Genomic DNA, 17,248 nt, shown 5'->3' with positions numbered 1-17,248 from the left:
AACTTCTGCAGAACACTTACAACCACCAAAAGCAAACGCATACACCATCAATCTCTAATGAATACCAACTTGCATGTCCCTGTCCTGAGGCTTCTTCGTAATTTATGTTAGCACAGTGAAGTTGTCCGCATTAACTAAGAGATTAGCAACAAATCCTTCAATAGCAGCTCCAGGCTCAGTGTGAATCTCGCTCATTAAAAAACATCTCACAGACACAATGGAGCTCACTATCCAACCACAAGGAGAAGAGGGTGGAGATAGGCTGGGAACGAGGGGCACCGTGGGACTGTCATTCAGTGAGTGGGTTTGAAGTTCATGGAATGTGGACTTGGATGTGATGTGGGTAGAAGTACAGGGAAAAAAATGTGCTAGAGTTTGTCCTGAGATGACTTGTATTATGCACACATCTGGAACAAGTTTATACTCGAAAAGAATAGGTGCTTTTTCCTTTCACCAGAAGCTGAGTAAATATTTTTATGGAAATTATATGACATATTTTTCATGCGGATTCGTTAAAATCTAACTCATTTCTGGTGCAGGTGTGAAGTTGACGAGAGTTACTCACCTGTCATGCTGGACTTCAGTCACAAGGCGGCGTTGCTAATCAAGCAGACGGAAAGTTGGGTTGCACCTCGGCTCTGGGAAGAGTGTCTGCCAGGGCTTCGAGAGTCAGGAAACCCGCCGGCTTTTTTTTGGCCTGCTAATGTTAGTATGCCAAAGTTAGCTAGAGCGTGAACAAATTTAGCTAACACCGCAATATCTTTTATATTAGTCGAAGCTATGAATTTTTGAGTTAGTCTTATAACTTTACTGAAATGCAACAAGTGAATTTAAAAGATAATTCGGACAGTAATGTTATGACAACGGATATACATTGCTAGAGGTTAGCTTTCCTTGCTATAACTTAAACATCACCGATTATATTGACTTGGTGGCTATGCAGTGTGAATATGATATGTGAACAAAATATAAACCCCGTCCCTTATTTACACAACACTGTTCTAAGTTAACCTAACGTTTGTTTATGCTATTTGTTAAGCATGCTAACACCTTAGCTGTTTCTACTATAACGTTAATGAATGACAGCAAAACTGTTTCTTACCATTAAGCGAAAACAAAATCCTTAAAGCCTTTATCATACAACGAAACGAGTTAATGAAGACCACGTTATTTAAAGTTAAATTATACCAGGGGGAATATTCATTTGGCTCAGGCCAGCGTTAAATCCCTTTAGCCCCGAGCAGATGACGCCTAGCTAACTGTGACAACCCACCAGGGGACCCCTTGGACACCACTTTGTTGTCATCAAGTTTGAACATAATTAGCTCACATCCTGTGTTGTCTGTCTGACAAAGCTGTTGACTTCATTAGTTGAATGTATGTACAAATAAGATGTTACAGAAATAACAATCGTCAGAATACTAATACATATTACATACAATTATTAAACATGGTTATGTGAATATTAATACAATTCTGAAAACACCCTCTTAAACAACACCCTCATACTGAAGAATTATTCCCAGAATAAGTACAGCAGTTCTGTGAGGTTCGTGTTCCGGTGAGTTTGCAGGTTGATGAAGACTGTAGAGTACGCCATAAGTTTAGCAAGTTTAAAGCAGGGTTAGATTTTAAAATAATATTCCAAGCTTCAAACATATCACAGTGTGCTTTTCAATCCATTGTCACAAAATATACAGAGTATGGCGCAACAGCAAGCTAAGGGTTGGTAAAATTAACTTAAAGTTTAATTACATTATTTTGTGTTGTAAAAGTGACTACTAAAAATCTTTACAACTTATTTGCAGACTTTTCTAGGCAACTTTATGGCTGTGACTGCACTGCTAACACAGCCCCACAAACACAAAAGCTATTACCTATTATGAAAGTAGCACGCATTGCTTGAATTCAGATGGAGAAACAAAAGATAACCCAAAAGTACTAAAAAAAAATGGCAAAAGTGTTGTAAAAGCTTAAATTCACTCAAAGAACAAAATAATGTGTTGGAGGATGGCTTGTTTTATTTTAGGGCCAAGATTATATGTCACACTTCCTGAAACTAATTTGTGAAATAATATCTAAATTAAATACATGGTGTGAAAAGTTGTGTGAATGTGAGTGGGATAATGCCACAAAAACTGTTTAGAAAGACCGTGAAATCAAGCTAAACCTGTTACTTCAAATAGACCTTTCAAGACTCTGATTTGTCCTCAATTGATCTACACTTTATTTATAGCTACTATTTATAATCTGTGCTTTATCTAAGCAAAATAGAGCTTTGTTCAACTACTACTAGCACCCCCTTCCTAAGTTACCGCTTTGAGATTACTGCAATTTGACCCAGAAGTATGTAATGTACCGCATGCAGGACACAAAAGTGCTAAGAGTTATCATTGTTGCACTCCGGCGTACATAAATAGATGTGTGTCTGGTATCAGTGAGATTCTTGGCATGGATTCCCAGGCCATAGGATCAGTTCTGTTGTTGGTTTGGCTTCGGTGCAAATGAGAATTATCTAATTACTGGGCATCCAAAGCAGTTGGTCTTAACACTAAGCTGTATCTAGGCTTGTGCCCAAACCAGTATCACTCGTTGAATGAAACTGTGAATTAAATGCAAGCAGATGATCAACAGTAACAATCGGAAGATTTCAAATCCTAACGCGATATTCGCTGCTTTTCTCCTCCTCCTCCACAGATGCATCAAAAGGCTCTTCACTGCCTTGCATTGCTTTGTGAGTAGAAGACGATGGTTTGCATTTCAGTTGTGGTATAAGCTACGTGCTCCAGACCTGACGGCCAGCTATGTTTAGAAGCACAGTAATCGGTATGAAAGGTTTCAGCAACACAGCCGCACAGGGACAGATGGAAGCATATTAGATCAGCCTTAGGGGCTTTGAGTGTTGCCTGGAAACAATTAGCAGTTTAAAAAACTTTAAACAGCTTACCAACACCGAGACGCAGGAATTATGTGGCAAGTGAGAAAACGTGTTCCACAATACTCAGGACTGTTGCTCTGGATAATACAGATTTTATTTATTATACGCAGGAGACCTCAAGGCACCAAACCCTCTCGTTTATCTCCTCTTTTTCACAAACTGTTGAGATAAACTGTGTTCAATATTTTGTGACACAAGCATCTAATCCTAATTTTAGTTTTTCTTTGTGAATGTTTTTTTTTTATTGATATTCATCTCCCTTTAACCTTGTCTGATTTTGAAACATTAGAATCATGCATTTTTTATTATTTCACAAGACAAACCAACACAAACTAGGAGTACATTCTTCCACAATTGTTTTGCAATGTGGATAGATGGATTTTTATATGTAATAAAAGTTAAATAACCAGAGTTTGGATGTGGGGGGGGGAAATAGTGGGGCACTTACATAGAAGGCATAAACAGTGCTGGATTATTATTACAATGTGTAAAATTTTAAATTGGTTTGGATTAGTTATTATTATATGACGCACAAAGCAGAGGCTTAGCACACAAAATCCTAAAGAGGCATCTTTATTAGCCAAATGAATCGCTGCTTTTACCTTTAAAACAACCTGTTTTAAGAGAAAATATAACGGGTAGTTTCATTTGCACCTGCATGCAGCCGAATCCCTTCTGGGTGCTGCAGAGGTGGTGGGTGAGTCAGCCTGGCTGTTTTTTTTTTTTTTTGCGCTGGCAGATTCTAAAGACCTTTTGGCAGTGTTTTTATTTGTATACAGCCTGTAATTGTACAGACAGATCCTGCAGTAAGCAAGGGGGCAGAAGCAGTGTGTGTGAGGCGTCGCCTCTGTGACACAGTGGGAGCGAACTATACGTGAACAAGACTGGATGGAAAGAGAGTGGTGAATAAGGTTTTGTTTTAATGCTATTGACATAAATAGATTTGTTTTGATTCATTGATGTGTCGGTGCCGTCTTAAATAGATGAGAGTGTTGCATTTATTCCTGGCCCCGTCTTGAGGACAGTGAACTCAGCTTTGCAGGGCAGCAAGAGTGGCTGCTGACTAATTAATCCTCTTAGTGTTCTTCACTCCGCAGCTTCGCTCTGTGGCAGTTGTTGACTTCATTTCAAAAGCGTCCAGGTGGTGACCTACAACTTAGCGCGAGCGAGTTCACGCATCTTTGATGGGAAGATAACGTTAGTGCAGGGGTCCTCGTTACCTCAGGATTTACACAATTTTTTTTTCGTTTCCTTGTATGGGATACATCTTTATTATGATATCTGTCTACAATTGCTGTGCAATGGAGTCAGCAGAGGTGGATTATGACAAGCTGGTTACATCTATCCTAGGACAAATGCTGGATTTGAGGAGTGGGGGCATAATATGTAAAACAAAAGAGGTTAGTACTCTACATGATACAAATTATACAGACTAGTTATAAAAACAGTATACAGGACTCCAACTTTGAAACAAACACGTATTGGTAACTGACAGACTCGAGTAACTAAACACGATTCACAAAGACAAACTGCTTGTTCCCACTTTTATTTCCTTATTTTTTTTAAATGCCCAGATGACAAAGTATTTGTTTTAAACAGATTTTTTTTTTTTACATCCAGCCTGTTGTGTGTGTGTGTGGACACATAATCTTAGAGAGAAGGAGATTGGTGACAGTGGACTTTTAGAGGCTTGGAATGCAGTCAAGAAGGACCTGGAGGAGTTTAACTCTCCATAAACCAGCTCAGAGCTAATTCTGGCTACCAGATCATTCAGTTGAAAGCTGCCTTCCTCGTGGCGCACACTTTGTCAACATGTGGAGCCAAACAAATGTTATTTTGAGTGTTTGCTGCATATCCAAATCTGCCTCGGGAATCTCAAAACAAATCAAGTAGATTATAAATGCTTGGTGTTTTGTAGTTGGTAGAAGAAGGTATAAAAACAAGAGCTAAATCTGAGCTATAATTAACATTACCTTGTTATCTTTAGAATTTAATTTAAGAAATTATGTATTCCTTTATTACCTATTCATAAGTACTAAAACTGTGTTGCAGTTTTGGAGATATAATAAAAGTAAATTGTTTTAATGAAAGTGGAAAAACTGAACTAAATATATCTCTTACAGTGGGTAATATTAGTGGGTGCTATCAAGGCTCATCGGGGCTGCAAAGCTCCACTTTAAATCCTAAAGCTTTGTTCAGATATGCATGTTCCTTTTCCGATTAGCAATGATACAACAACCAGCTTCAGTGATTTTCTTAAAAACAGGAAATGACAAGTTGGAATTTATTTCAGAGTTTGTCTCATATAGACATACATTCCCAGTAATACTTGGTTACATGTTCCTTACTAAGCTGCAACTCTACCCTAGCTTATTGTATCACCAAGACCATGGCATAATTACAGGTGGATGTTTGACTGATATGCTTGTGAGATATGATTAAGATTAACATGCTTTATTTGTCCCAAACCAATTCTAATTTAAAAATAGTTTGTCTTTATTTATCATTAGCTTGAATCAAAAGCAATGCCCGATTTTCATTGCTTAATTTTAAGTAATTGTTTTTATTATTATTGTGAGCATGGGTTAATTATCATGTGGCAAGACCAAGTTTTAATCAAATGGCTATTGACTTGAGGTGATATTGAAACATTTGGAAGTAGTCCTTCATTTCAATTTTTCCACCTAGATTGTGCAATGCACAATTGAAGGTTGGTGTTTTCATGCTTGACAGTTGGTAAAGTATTTTTAGGTATAAATGTCTAAATAGACACAAGGAACCATCATTACATCCAGTAAATTTTGAATTTGTGCACATATTTTGAAGAATGAATCAACACAAATTGTATATTGGATAATCATTCCACCCCAGAAAAACAGTTGTTCAAATGCACCATTAAAAGCCAAAGACATGAACAACACGGTTTATGTTAGATTAGGAACCTTACGCTATCTGTGAAACATGGGTTTGCTGCATGAGGTCCAGGACAGATTACGATTGATGGAACCTGCGTGTATTTGGATAACGCTTAGATATCAACAAACAGGTATACAACTTGGACAAGTGCTGAGTGGTTAAGAACAAAAACAGTTCTTCTCTATAGTCAACTCTAAGTACTGACCCGAATCCAATTAGAAAGGTTAAGTGTGAGTCTGAGTTGAAGAGTCTACGAATAACATTAGTGTCTCAACAAACACTTTAGCATCCTGGAAATAAAGCTTCTCTGCACATAGGAATTGGTAAAAAAAAAAACAAAAAGACAAGAAATTCTTTTTCTTAATTCAAGCCATTTTTCTGAAGAAGTTTGGTATGTAAATGTAGCAGATTTGAGCAAATTAAATTCCAATGTAGTTGCAGTAAAAACGGTATCACATTTTTCATTAAGTTGAATGTTTACTTCTGATTTTTCTCCTTTCCCCTGGTACACCTCAAGTCTGCAGCTTCTTGCTGATCTAAGCCCAACGGGTGATGCCAGCTCAGGTCACCATGGTGACCTTTGCTGACACCAGGCAGGTCTCTCCGATGGAGCTTCATGAACCTCCATGTCTGAGTGGCACTCTGTCTCCTGGGCTCAGGCGGAAAAAGATGCTGTGGCAGAACGCGGTGAAACACATCATTACCCAACAAGAGCTCAGCTCTCAGGTGATTCACGGTTCAATCTAAACCTTAGTTTTTCTGTATTCTAGTTGTTGATTGGAGTGGAGTAACGCTAATTCATTATTCCACCCAATTTGAGTCTTGTAGTAAAATAGAGCCTCCACGTGACGCTTCACAGTCGAAACCGTGAAAATGTGCCAGTTATTTCATTCACTTTCCTTAGAATATGACAAAAGTAGACCAAATATAATGAGAAGAAAACATTTAAAACCATGTTTTCTTTCTCTCTAGTAAAGCCATTTTCCATTGCAAACCACTGATTTCCTTTTTTTTTTTTCCATCAGGTGGGTGTGGAACCAGCTCGCAAAATCTTTGTGACCGATACCTACATAGATGAGATCAACAAACAAATCCGCAGCAAGGCCTCCCGCGGAGTCACAAAACGCCGCTCCTCCACATTCAAAGTCCACAGTCGAACCTCCACCAGCACGCACGGCAGCATCAGGGTCCCAACGCAGCACTACACCAGCGACGCTGACTTCTTCGTGCACTGGTGCAACACTGTTCACAGCGTTTACATACCCATGCTGGGGCACACCTTCAAATCCCGCGATCTGGAGAAACTCTACCAGCGATACTCCTCCCACCAGAGGAGAAACTCTCTGGCCGTCACCAATGTAATCGATGCAGTGACTAAGCTCCACATGTTGGTCCTGTATCTGGCACTGGCCCCGGATGCTGTTACGGATCGTTTGCGTGGCTATTTGACTGGCATCTTCATGGTGCTAGCTATAGCGCTTTGCATACTAGTGTTAACCTGCAAAGACTCCATGTCCCCACAGTGGCTCCATTATGCTGGCATTGCAAGTTGGCTGTCACAGACCACACAGATCCTAGGGGGCCTGGCCTATGGACTAGAAAAAGACCCATCATGGTATATTTTGTTCACACTGTTTGCAACATACACACTGCTGCCATTACCTCTGCTGTGGGCAATGTGTGCTGGCTTCCTCACCCCAATACTGCACATTTTGATGGAGATATGGTTCCACTACAATGATGCTTTGCTTTTGAATAAGGTAAGTAAAGCAAATGTGAAACGATTAGTTTTCAAAATAAGAAAATCCTTCTGGAAACTCACAAGAAAAAAATGACAACAGGGTTTCAGGTGTGCTGGACAAGGTTGCGGGAAATGGCTAAATAAAATTTGTCTCTTTTTGTTCTTACTTTGGGTTTATTTCGTCTTGTTGTTAGCCTAGTTATTTCTTTCAATCATTTTTAATCCAAGTGTTCTAGATTTTATCGTTTGAAATAAAATTTAACACTCTAATTCCAGGTGTTTGCCAAAGGCCTGCTGTACATGGGCATGAACACAGCTGGCTTGTTCATCCACTATCTGACTGACCACGCCCAGCGGCAGGTTTTTCTGGAGACGCGGCGCTGCATTGAGGGTCGCCTCAAACTCGAGCAAGAGAACCAAAGACAGGTTGCAAAGTGACAAAAAAAAAAATAAATCACACGTTATTAATTTCTCAATTTTTTTATTTTCATTCAACCTTTTAGATAACATCATTCTTTTACATTTTTCTCCTGTGATTGTCCTTGAATTACCAGTCATTGATTACTTCCTCGTGTTGTTGCCTCACAGGAGCGACTGGTCCTGTCAATCCTCCCTCGCTTTGTTGCTTTAGAAATGATCGCTGACATGAGCTCCATGGAGAACGAACTCATCCCCCACGAGTTTTATAAGATCTACATCCACCAGTACAAAGATGTCAGGTACTTAGACTGGCATGCGTTTGTGATTGTGGATCTGCGATTCATGACCTTTACGATGGTAGACCTCTTGATTACCACCCATATTAAAGCAAATTAGGATTTAAAGGTGATTAAATGTTTAAATCGTCCTTTGAATTCTATTCTTGTTTCTGTCTTCTCTCTAGCATCCTTTTTGCAGACATTAAGGGCTTCACCCAGCTGTCTATAAACCTGACAGCCCAGGAAATGGTTCTAACCCTTAATGAGCTCTTTGGACGCTTTGACCGACTTGCTGAGGTTAGAGCTTGCATCATTTCTCTGCGATCTCTCATATTCATCTGAGAATAATCAATCTGTTACATATTCATTTCTTCTCTCTTTGTAATGCTCACCTATTGACGTCTAATCTTGTTTTTAATCTCTGGAATAAAACAAATTAATTGCAGTTAAAGAACAAATATTAACCTTGTTTTACTCATGTGTTATGCCCTAATACTTCCTAATGCTTAAACTATATATATTTTTCTGCTGGCTGTATTCTAAAAAGCTCTTCTTTTATATCTTATCACAGGAGCATCACTGTTTGCGGATAAAGATACTGGGAGACTGTTACTATTGTGTTTCAGGGGTACCGGAGCCGCAGCTTGCCCATGCACGTTACTGCGTAGAAATGGGCCTGGCTATGATCAGCACAATACGGTTAGAGTTAATGTCCTTACAGAAAGAGAGTGATATACAATGAGGCTACGTACCTGGATTGTGTGAATAAATGAAAACACAAACGCTGGTTCCTTTGAACAGGCTCTCAAGATTGCTCAGAGTTTTGGGATCTTTTATGCTTTCTTCTTTTTGACTTGCTCAACTAGTTTCTTTGCAGTTAAAATCTATTTGGTCCTAATGTTTTATCTCATCTAATCAGACCAGAGTAAACAATCCCCGTTCGAGTTCAAGTACCCAGTGAGCAGTGGGCTTGATTTTAGTAGTGAAGTTTCATAAAATCCACAAAGAAGTTTGATAATAATGTTAGAAAGGCCTCAAAAGTGCCTCATTTGATTCTTGTCTTTTAAAGTAATTTTATCTTCTTCTTTTTTTTTTTAGATCTTATATTTTGGTAATAATATTAGTGAGGAAGATTCTTGTCCAAAAAATACAAATACACCCTACTGAAGGAGAGGAAACACTTTTTTTTCCTTTTTTTTTTTTTTTTACATAAAGTGCTTTAAAACATCTGAGCTGTTCAGAATGTGCTCTGACAGCATCGTTCATCGTAGACCAAGTTCAGTTTGCTGCTGTAGGAAAAATGCCAGATGTAATTTTCAACCTACACTGAGCACCTCTGTGACAGAGCTGTTCTGAACACAGAGAGGACGCATCTCTTCTGCTCCTTTCTATGAGGGGGGCGCTGATGATGTTAAAAGGAAATGCCTCTAAAAAATTCTAAAACAGTATCAGGTGATGTTTGATCGTGAGTTTTATAGTTGTTGGGATCAGTAAAGTTTCTTTAATTGCTTTAAAAATGCCAGACTTGTCCAGAAGCAGCTCAACTTTGACTTGGACATGAGGATCGGTATCCACTCCGGCTCCGTCCTCTGCGGGGTGCTGGGCTTGCAGAAATGGCAGTTCGATGTCTGGTCCTGGGACGTGAGCATCGCCAACAAGCTGGAAGCGGGAGGAATACCTGGGTGGGTGTACCATGAATAAGCACAGAGAAGCACCTGAATGGTCGCGTTTGACATGTGATGCGTAACCCGTGTTTGTTTCTTGTCACTTATCCAGACGTATCCACATCTCCAGGGCCACCCTGGATTGCCTGGGAACCACATACGAGACGGAGGACGGCCACGGCCGTGACAGGAATGAGTTTCTGCGAAAACACAACATTGACACCTTCCTTATTTGTCCTCAAGAAGGCAGGAACCAAGACCACCATCCCGAGCCCATAAAAGTTCAGAAGAGCAGTCGGACGTGGAACCCAGAGATCCCTTTTGGTCGTGCCGTCGATATGAACTGCGTAAGTGTAGGGACACAAAACAGATTCAAGGAGTTTACATTTATGTGCTTGTTATTTAGCCTTTTATTCGCTTCAGTCTTTTTTGATGTTGTTCCTCTACAGATTCTGGCCTCTTTCACCAACGGCTCTCTGCCCAGCTTATGGCAGTGCACCTCCAGAGAGATAAACAAACGCATCAAACACGCTATCGAGGTCCGAAGCAGTGAGCGCATGCGCAAGGAGCACGTCACTGCTCTGACCCTGGTGTTCAAAGACCCACACATAGAGAACAAGGTACAGCATGTAGTTGCAGTTCATAATCAGTCTATGGAGGTAAAGTACTTCTTCTTAGTATTAAGAAATGATTGTCGCAGATTTTTCTAAATAGTTTAAATGAACTAAAACAAGTTACTTTCTTGTATTTAGTTCTCCCAGATCAGAGATGAAATGTTTAACTCCAACATGGTGTGCTCCTTCATCGTGCTCCTCTTCCTCATGGCTGCCCAGGCCGTCATCCCTACTCCCAGGTGGAAAGATGCTGAGTTGTTTAATGTTTTTTTTTTTGTGTGTGTGTGTGTAATGCAGGAAGCGTGAAGGATTAGAGTTGCAGACTATTAAAGATATGGAGCAGAAATATTTGACAGACTGTTTAACAGACTACCAGCATTTAAGACATATGATGACGTCTCAAAAAACAGCTGTGAGATAAAGAGAGAACTAAAAAAAAGACAAGCAAAATTATACTTTTTAGAATTGTTCCCAAATAGGTAAAACTTTGAGTGAAAAAAATAAAAACAATCAAATACAGAATGCATGGGAAGGAATGACAGGAAATGACCAAATTGTGTTGCCATTCTGTCCAATTTTCTGTCCTGGATTAACATTTTTCCTCCTCTTGTCCCTGCTGGGTGTTCCACCTGCAGACTGTTCCCCACCGTCCTCCAGTTTTCCCTCTTCCTTCTTGCCTACTTGCTGCTGCTGCTGGTTGCCCTTGCCGAGGAGTTCAAGTGGACTCCAGCCGCTTTGCAGAGGTTCTGCTGCTGGATCCACGAAAACAACAGCGCCCGAAACCTCCTCACTCTCACAGCCATCGTCGCCAACTTTGGCTTGGCTTCGACTGACTTGGTGAGAGTTGGAATTTGCACAAGGGCTGAGAAAATTAACACACTTTTTGTTCATCTGCTTTATTGATTGCCAGATTTACACTGTAGTTTTATTAAAATAAGGCATTTATTTGACACGTGTATGTTCGCAAGTATAGTACATATTTTAAATTATGACAGCTTGTTTGTTGCTGCCACCATGTGGCCACAGATCTCCTGCTGCAATGAAGCCAAAACAGTTCAGCACTTTGTTTTGCAAATATATGGAATAATATAATTCAAACAGATCACGGAAAGTGAACGTTTTTTTTTACGTTGTGTGTCGCATCTAGGTGTGGTGTGTCCTAACAGCCTCTGAAGAAGCTGACATAATGGAGAAGAAGAGCCCAGGCTCACATTCAGTCTCCGTCTGCGCCTATCCTGAGGTAGAGACAGAACGGTTTCATTTCATCATGTTTCACATACTGGTCACATCACATTTTATTTTCTTTAACACATTTTCAAAAAGGTATTTTTCTAGGCAACCTATAGTGCAGTCCACACTCTTTGACCCTCCGGATAAAGACGTGCAACATTTCTTTCTACATCGTCTCTTCTATGTTTCTTCAGTTTTTATATCACATTTGGGTAATTGCAAACGCCCTTTAGTGACCAGCTTTCCATTTTTTGGCAAAGGCAACAACATTTTTATGTAAAACTGTCTAGTACTTGAAGGACCTCATGATGTCTTGATCTTTAATAACATTTCCCAGAGCTTTGGAATAGAAATAGTCCCACAGCATTACACATCCTTTACTGTGCTCAACAGCGGGCGTGAATTACTTTCCCACATATTCACTCTTTGCTGCAGCACAGATGCAACCCAAGTGTTTGTACGACGGTGCTACAAAAAGTGCAGATGCGAAGACAAAAAATGTGTTTATTGAAGGAAATAAGGTAACTTTGTTGGCAAATAGATATGACTTGTTCTTGAAAATCTCAATAGCCTCATTTTTATTAGTTCCTGTCAGGGTGGTAGTCATGTGAGTTTATTTACATTTGTGATGGTAGGACAGAAGTTGTTTGATTTTTTTTTTCTTTTCTTTTTTTTTGCCATGGGATTCTCCCAGACAACTGACTGGCAAATAGAATAATATTTATTTTATGTAATCTTGGGGCCCCAAGACTCTACTATAAAAAAAAAATGTATTGTGTTTACCATCCTACCTTCATGTAATCCGCCAACGTAATGGTAGGTGGGTTGGAGAAGTCCTCCACTGCATTTACACTGTTGTGGAACTGAAAGTCCTGGATTACTTAGAAAAAGTTCCTAAATACTGGTTAACTTAAAGGAAGATATTTATTCAAGACTAAATTAAAAAAGGCTTTAGCTTCTATCTTATCGAAGGACTTTTACGCGTCTCCAACGGAATTTTCAATAAATGTGGAGAGAGCTGTACATAACTCTAGATTAAAAACTTCCTATCCTCTCTGCTACTTCCTCGTCCCTTTAGATCTTCGTGCTGAGCGGCGTGGTCGCCATGGTGACGTGCGCCGTGTTTCTGCGCCTGAACTCCCTGCTGAAGCTGGCGGTGTTGCTGCTGGTGGTGATGGTGTACTCCTACCTCATACACCTCGCCTTTGTCACGCTCACACGCAGCGACGCCCAGCACAGGTCAGTTGGTTTTCGCTCGATTTTACGTTTTGCCAACGAGCCAGTCCATTCCAATGCAAGATGAATTTGTAACTTTTTTTTTTTATTCCTCTCTGTTATTTCAGGTCCCACTATATCAGGAGAAAATGGATTTCCATTCTTCTCATGGCGATGTTTATTGTAGCTGTCTTCTACAACGGGCGGCAGGTATTTGTGAGCTGATCGCTTTCTCCGTATTCCCTGTTCAGTGTGTAGCCGAGTCATCTTCATGTTTCCAACCTGCATTCCAGAGTGGATGGTGACTCTGCCTCTGTTTGCGTTCCAGTGGGAGGCCACCGCCAGACTGGACTTCTTGTGGCGTCTGCAGGCTCAGCAGGAGGTGGAGGACATGAGGGAGCTGCGGGAACACAACGAGTGTTTGTTGCACAACATCCTGCCCTTGCATGTCGCACAGCATTTTCTGGAGCGCAGCAGACACGATGAGGCAAGGGGTGGCATCTCTTCCCAGAGGCCGCAGAGTCATTTTAAGGCCCATTCCGTGAATGCACAACCTGGGCTAGCGCTGAATGATAAATGCAGACTCACCGATCGGGCTTTTTCTGGCCGATACCGATGTCTAGTTTTTTTGTTGTTTGTTTTTGTTTTTTTAAGTAGAGATTATTCAGATTTTACCCGACTCCGATCTTTTGTATTATAAAGGCTAAACTTTCTTTGAGAAAGGGGGAAACGTGCAGCGAGTTCTTTGATAGAGGTGATGTTTATGACTTTTCACAAAAAATGTAGGAATCACAAGATCATGCTGATTATGTTCCAAATTTTAATAACGCCGCCCCCCCCCCCCACAAACCAAAAAACTGTCGGTTGTTGTGCTTATTGACCAAAACTGGTTCCATTTAATGAGTAAAGGAAAAATCAGCAATCAGAGGAAAATCGGTTGCTTCAGGTCTCCAGCTGTTTGATCGATTAATCTCTATTAATGTGTTTGCCACAATTTTCCACTGTAGGACCTTTACTCCCAGTCCTACGATGAAGTGGGTGTCATGTTTGCTTCTGTTGCCGGGTTCGATGAGTACTTTGAGCAGAAGGAGGTCAAACATGAAGGAGTGGACTGCCTCCGACTGCTGAACGAGATTATAGCCGGCTTCGATGAGGTGAGCATGCAGCAGGAGACCACGGGATCTGTATTAGTCTGCCTCTTGGAGTAACTGCTATGTGCGTGGCGAAAAAAAAATAAAATAAAAAATCCAGAAATAATTACAAAGCATAGATGTGAAAAGTTACGCTTTTGCTCTGTTGTTTATTTCTTCTAACAAGCTATTGGAGGAATCTTTTTTCCACTACGTGGAGAAGATCAAGACAATCGGAAGCTGTTACATGGCGGCGTCTGGTTTAGCTCCAAACAAACAGGTGAGATTTTACACTTTCATGGTTTTGCCTAAAACAGAATCGGTACTCCAACATTTCCATTCTGTTTTTAGTAAAAACAGAAAGTAAGACAGAATGATTGCCGTGATGAAGTGTATACAAACTTTTTCCACTGTTCTACATAACTGCTTGGATCATCAGATTAAGTTAGTTTTGTTTGTTTTTTTTTATCTCTGGTACATGACTTGGCTTCGCAGGCCCGCATCAGTCCGCTTTTTTTTTTCCTAGGGATCGTTGGATGAGTGGAATCACCTGAGCGAGCTGGTTTTGTTTGCTTTGGCGATGCAGGAGATTTTAAGAGAGATAAACAACCATTCTGCCCAAAGCTTTGAGCTGCGTGTGGGTAAGTAACTGAGCCCCTACATGTAGCTCCTTTCACCCCTGTTAAAGAGAGCTAAAAAAAAGCCTAAAAATGAACTCAACTTTACCATATGCTAAGACAAAAACTTACAATTTAGAAACGTTTATGGTGAAAACAAACCACCACACACTATCATGAAATAATAGTTGGGGTTTTATTGTTTAGTCTTTTAGCACCTATTTTTCTTTTTCCTTTAAAGACATTTCTAACATATCTTATGCTCTCTTTCTGCTCATGCCACAGGTTTTCTATAAGTCTTAGGCCTAAGTACTGAGATGACTATGGAAGATGACTCACTTTATGTCTGTCTTACTTATTTGGCTAAATCAATTGATGACGGCTTTTCACTTTTCTGGCAGAAGCCACCAGATTTCTATTGAAACTTTTCAAGATGCCAAGCAGCCCAAGAAGGTCTTAGAGGGCTATGGACAAGAAACTGTGATGTCCTTGTTGTGATGCATTTGGCCACAAACCTCCAGCCAAATACTTAATTAACACTGGACTCGTCCAGGTATCGCCCACGGACCGGTGATTGCAGGTGTGATTGGTGCCAGCAAACCCCAGTATGATATCTGGGGATCGACAGTGAATTTGGCCAGTCGCATGGACAGCACAGGTGTGAGCGGACGCATCCAGGTTCCTGAGGCCACCCGCAAGATCTTGGCAGAATGGGGATTCGTTCTGCAACTTCGAGGAGAGATATTTATTAAGGGGGTAAGATAAAGTGACTCATGGAGACAGTAAGTCATGTGAAGGCAATTTTAGGTCATTTCCAGGCTCAGTTGGGTATAAAAATATTTGAATTCACACTAGGAGCTTTCTAAAAGCAGAAACTTTCATACTATGCGACAATATTCACAAAAAAAATTTTCACATTTTGAACTGAACATGAAATCTCTGTAGCATACACAAATATTTGTGGTTCTAACATAAGATGTAGGAAAAAATAAACCTCAAAAGTGATGAATACTTTTGCAAGACTTCGCTTTTATAAATAAATATACCTTAGAAAACTGCTTTGTCTGTGACTTGAAAACGATCCGATGCATTTTACCTCTCCTCTTGATGCCTTAGGTGAGTGAATGCCAGGGGAAAGTCCGTACATATTTCATAAGCACCATGCGCAGCAAGAGGGGCAGAGTTGGAGGAGAGAAGTGTTCAGGGACCCGAGCGGGAGGTCGCATGACCCTGGCCGGAGTGGTGCACGGCCTCATCCAGGCCAGGCACAAGGAGAAGATGAGAGAAGCCAATGGGAACTTTGGTTTAACCCCCTGCAAACTGCAGTGCTGAGTGCTGCAAGAAATAAACCACATGGTCCACAAATGGTGTTTCTCCTTACAGGACAAAGTAAAAACTTGCCAAAAATCCTTTTTCTGCACTCCTCCGACTGGGGAAGTCCTTTGTGACTTCTTAGTCTGTGTGGTAAAGGTTCAGAGTGGTGTTTTCTGAACATTGCTTTGAAATGAACTTGAAGACATCTTTTATGCCATTTTGTTTAGTTAAGGAAAAGCCAACGATTCTTTGCTGGAACAATATTCTGGCTAGATGACAGACTTTTGAGCCAAAACACGTAATACCTCAATAAGGCCAGCTCAAATGGCCTATTAAACTGTGAACAAATGTTTTTACTTCTTTGTTGCTCACCTATTTAGTACTGTTAACAGGTACATTATGTGTATTCATGTTATCTCCTGTTTGGTTTTTCTCTTTTTTTTCTTTTTTTTTGTCTTTGTATGAATTAAAAACTCATGTAACTCTTCTCTTCTTGCAAATGAAAGTACAAAGAACGTAATTTGTTTAAATAACCATATATTTTATATCAAGTATGTGCTTGCTATTTTGTGCTCTTATTGTGCAGTTATAATAAGTAATATACATATGTTTTTTAAAAGAAAAAAGTTATTTTCATTTTACAGATATACATTGTACTTATTTTTTTATATATAATTTCAGCCAATAAAATGGGCAAAAGAGAATTTGTGTCTCCTGTTTTTTGTTTGTTCAGATTTTTGGGGGGGATTTTTTTGTGCTTATATTAGTTTGTGTACTACTGAGATGTTATTAAAACTCAATTCAATGTTTATGTAATTTCTTCCTCCAACTTAGTACCAGTCTTAAATTATTTTTTATAAAGAAATCCTCCAGAAAATTTGCTTCAGGATTTAAGGTTAATCTTAAATGAGAGTGTGGATTATAAATTCAATACCTTTAACATGTAGAAGTTATTTTTTTTTTCTCTTAAATTTTATCAGAGCACTAGCACTAGATTTGTGTAAAGAAATCGTATTGTGTATTAGTGAAATACTGAGCTCGACTTTTCTGCATCTCCATTAGTCATGACTGCAGCTACCGCGGGTATTCGCTGACAATCGTCTATTTCGAAGATGGTTCACTTGCTGGTATAAAGACTGTAATCACAAAAGATAATAGCTAAAGACCTAAG

The 17,248-nt window shown here is 39.9% G+C and overlaps 1 protein-coding gene and 1 long non-coding RNA gene across 5 annotated transcripts; one reads left to right on the top strand and one right to left on the bottom strand.

The window, feature by feature from the left end:
• Positions 1 to 209: 209 nt before the first annotated feature.
• Positions 210 to 16,781, top strand: LOC106955875 (adenylate cyclase type 8). Of its 4 annotated transcripts, none has more exons than XM_015046306.1 (22): positions 212 to 296; positions 540 to 705; positions 6,372 to 6,580; positions 6,880 to 7,614; positions 7,872 to 8,021; positions 8,184 to 8,314; positions 8,479 to 8,590; positions 8,865 to 8,992; positions 9,817 to 9,975; positions 10,070 to 10,304; positions 10,407 to 10,577; positions 10,710 to 10,810; positions 11,207 to 11,408; positions 11,719 to 11,811; positions 12,880 to 13,040; positions 13,145 to 13,226; positions 13,345 to 13,503; positions 14,024 to 14,170; positions 14,334 to 14,426; positions 14,673 to 14,787; positions 15,317 to 15,519; positions 15,880 to 16,781. In XM_015046306.1, exons 3-22 carry the CDS (start codon positions 6,407 to 6,409, stop codon positions 16,093 to 16,095), a joined length of 3,567 nt encoding a protein of 1,188 aa, XP_014901792.1. In that variant the 5' UTR covers positions 212 to 296; positions 540 to 705; positions 6,372 to 6,406; the 3' UTR covers positions 16,096 to 16,781. The 4 variants fall into 4 exon arrangements, with proteins under 4 accessions (XP_014901793.1, XP_014901792.1, XP_014901794.1 ...); XM_015046305.1 differs by lacking the exon at positions 212 to 296 and adding an exon at positions 329 to 437; XM_015046307.1 differs by lacking the exon at positions 540 to 705 and having other exon boundaries at positions 210 to 296.
• Positions 792 to 6,453, bottom strand: LOC106955878 (uncharacterized). Its single transcript, XR_001426665.1, has 2 exons — positions 6,366 to 6,453; positions 792 to 877 (listed from the first exon to the last, which is right to left on the bottom strand). It is a non-coding gene; the product is annotated as an uncharacterized LOC106955878 (long non-coding RNA).
• Positions 16,782 to 17,248: the final 467 nt, after the last annotated feature.

This window comes from Poecilia latipinna, unplaced genomic scaffold (genome assembly GCF_001443285.1).
Source record: "Poecilia latipinna isolate Pla-1442-1.1 unplaced genomic scaffold, P_latipinna-1.0 Scaffold772, whole genome shotgun sequence".
Lineage (NCBI taxonomy): Eukaryota > Metazoa > Chordata > Actinopteri > Cyprinodontiformes > Poeciliidae > Poecilia > Poecilia latipinna.
The sequence above is the reverse complement of the archived record's forward strand: the minus strand, read 5'-3'. Positions and strand labels throughout refer to the sequence as shown.

Bases quoted from the DNA above. Each gene is read 5' to 3' on its own strand.
- LOC106955875 (XM_015046307.1), top strand. From the start codon at position 6,407: ATGCCAGCTCAGGTCACCATGGTGACCTTTGCTGACACCAGGCAGGTC. The intron at 14,171-14,333 runs GTGAGCATGCAG...TCTTCTAACAAG, and splicing joins TTATAGCCGGCTTCGATGAG to CTATTGGAGGAATCTTTTTT. The intron at 14,788-15,316 runs GTAAGTAACTGA...GGACTCGTCCAG, and splicing joins AAGCTTTGAGCTGCGTGTGG to GTATCGCCCACGGACCGGTG.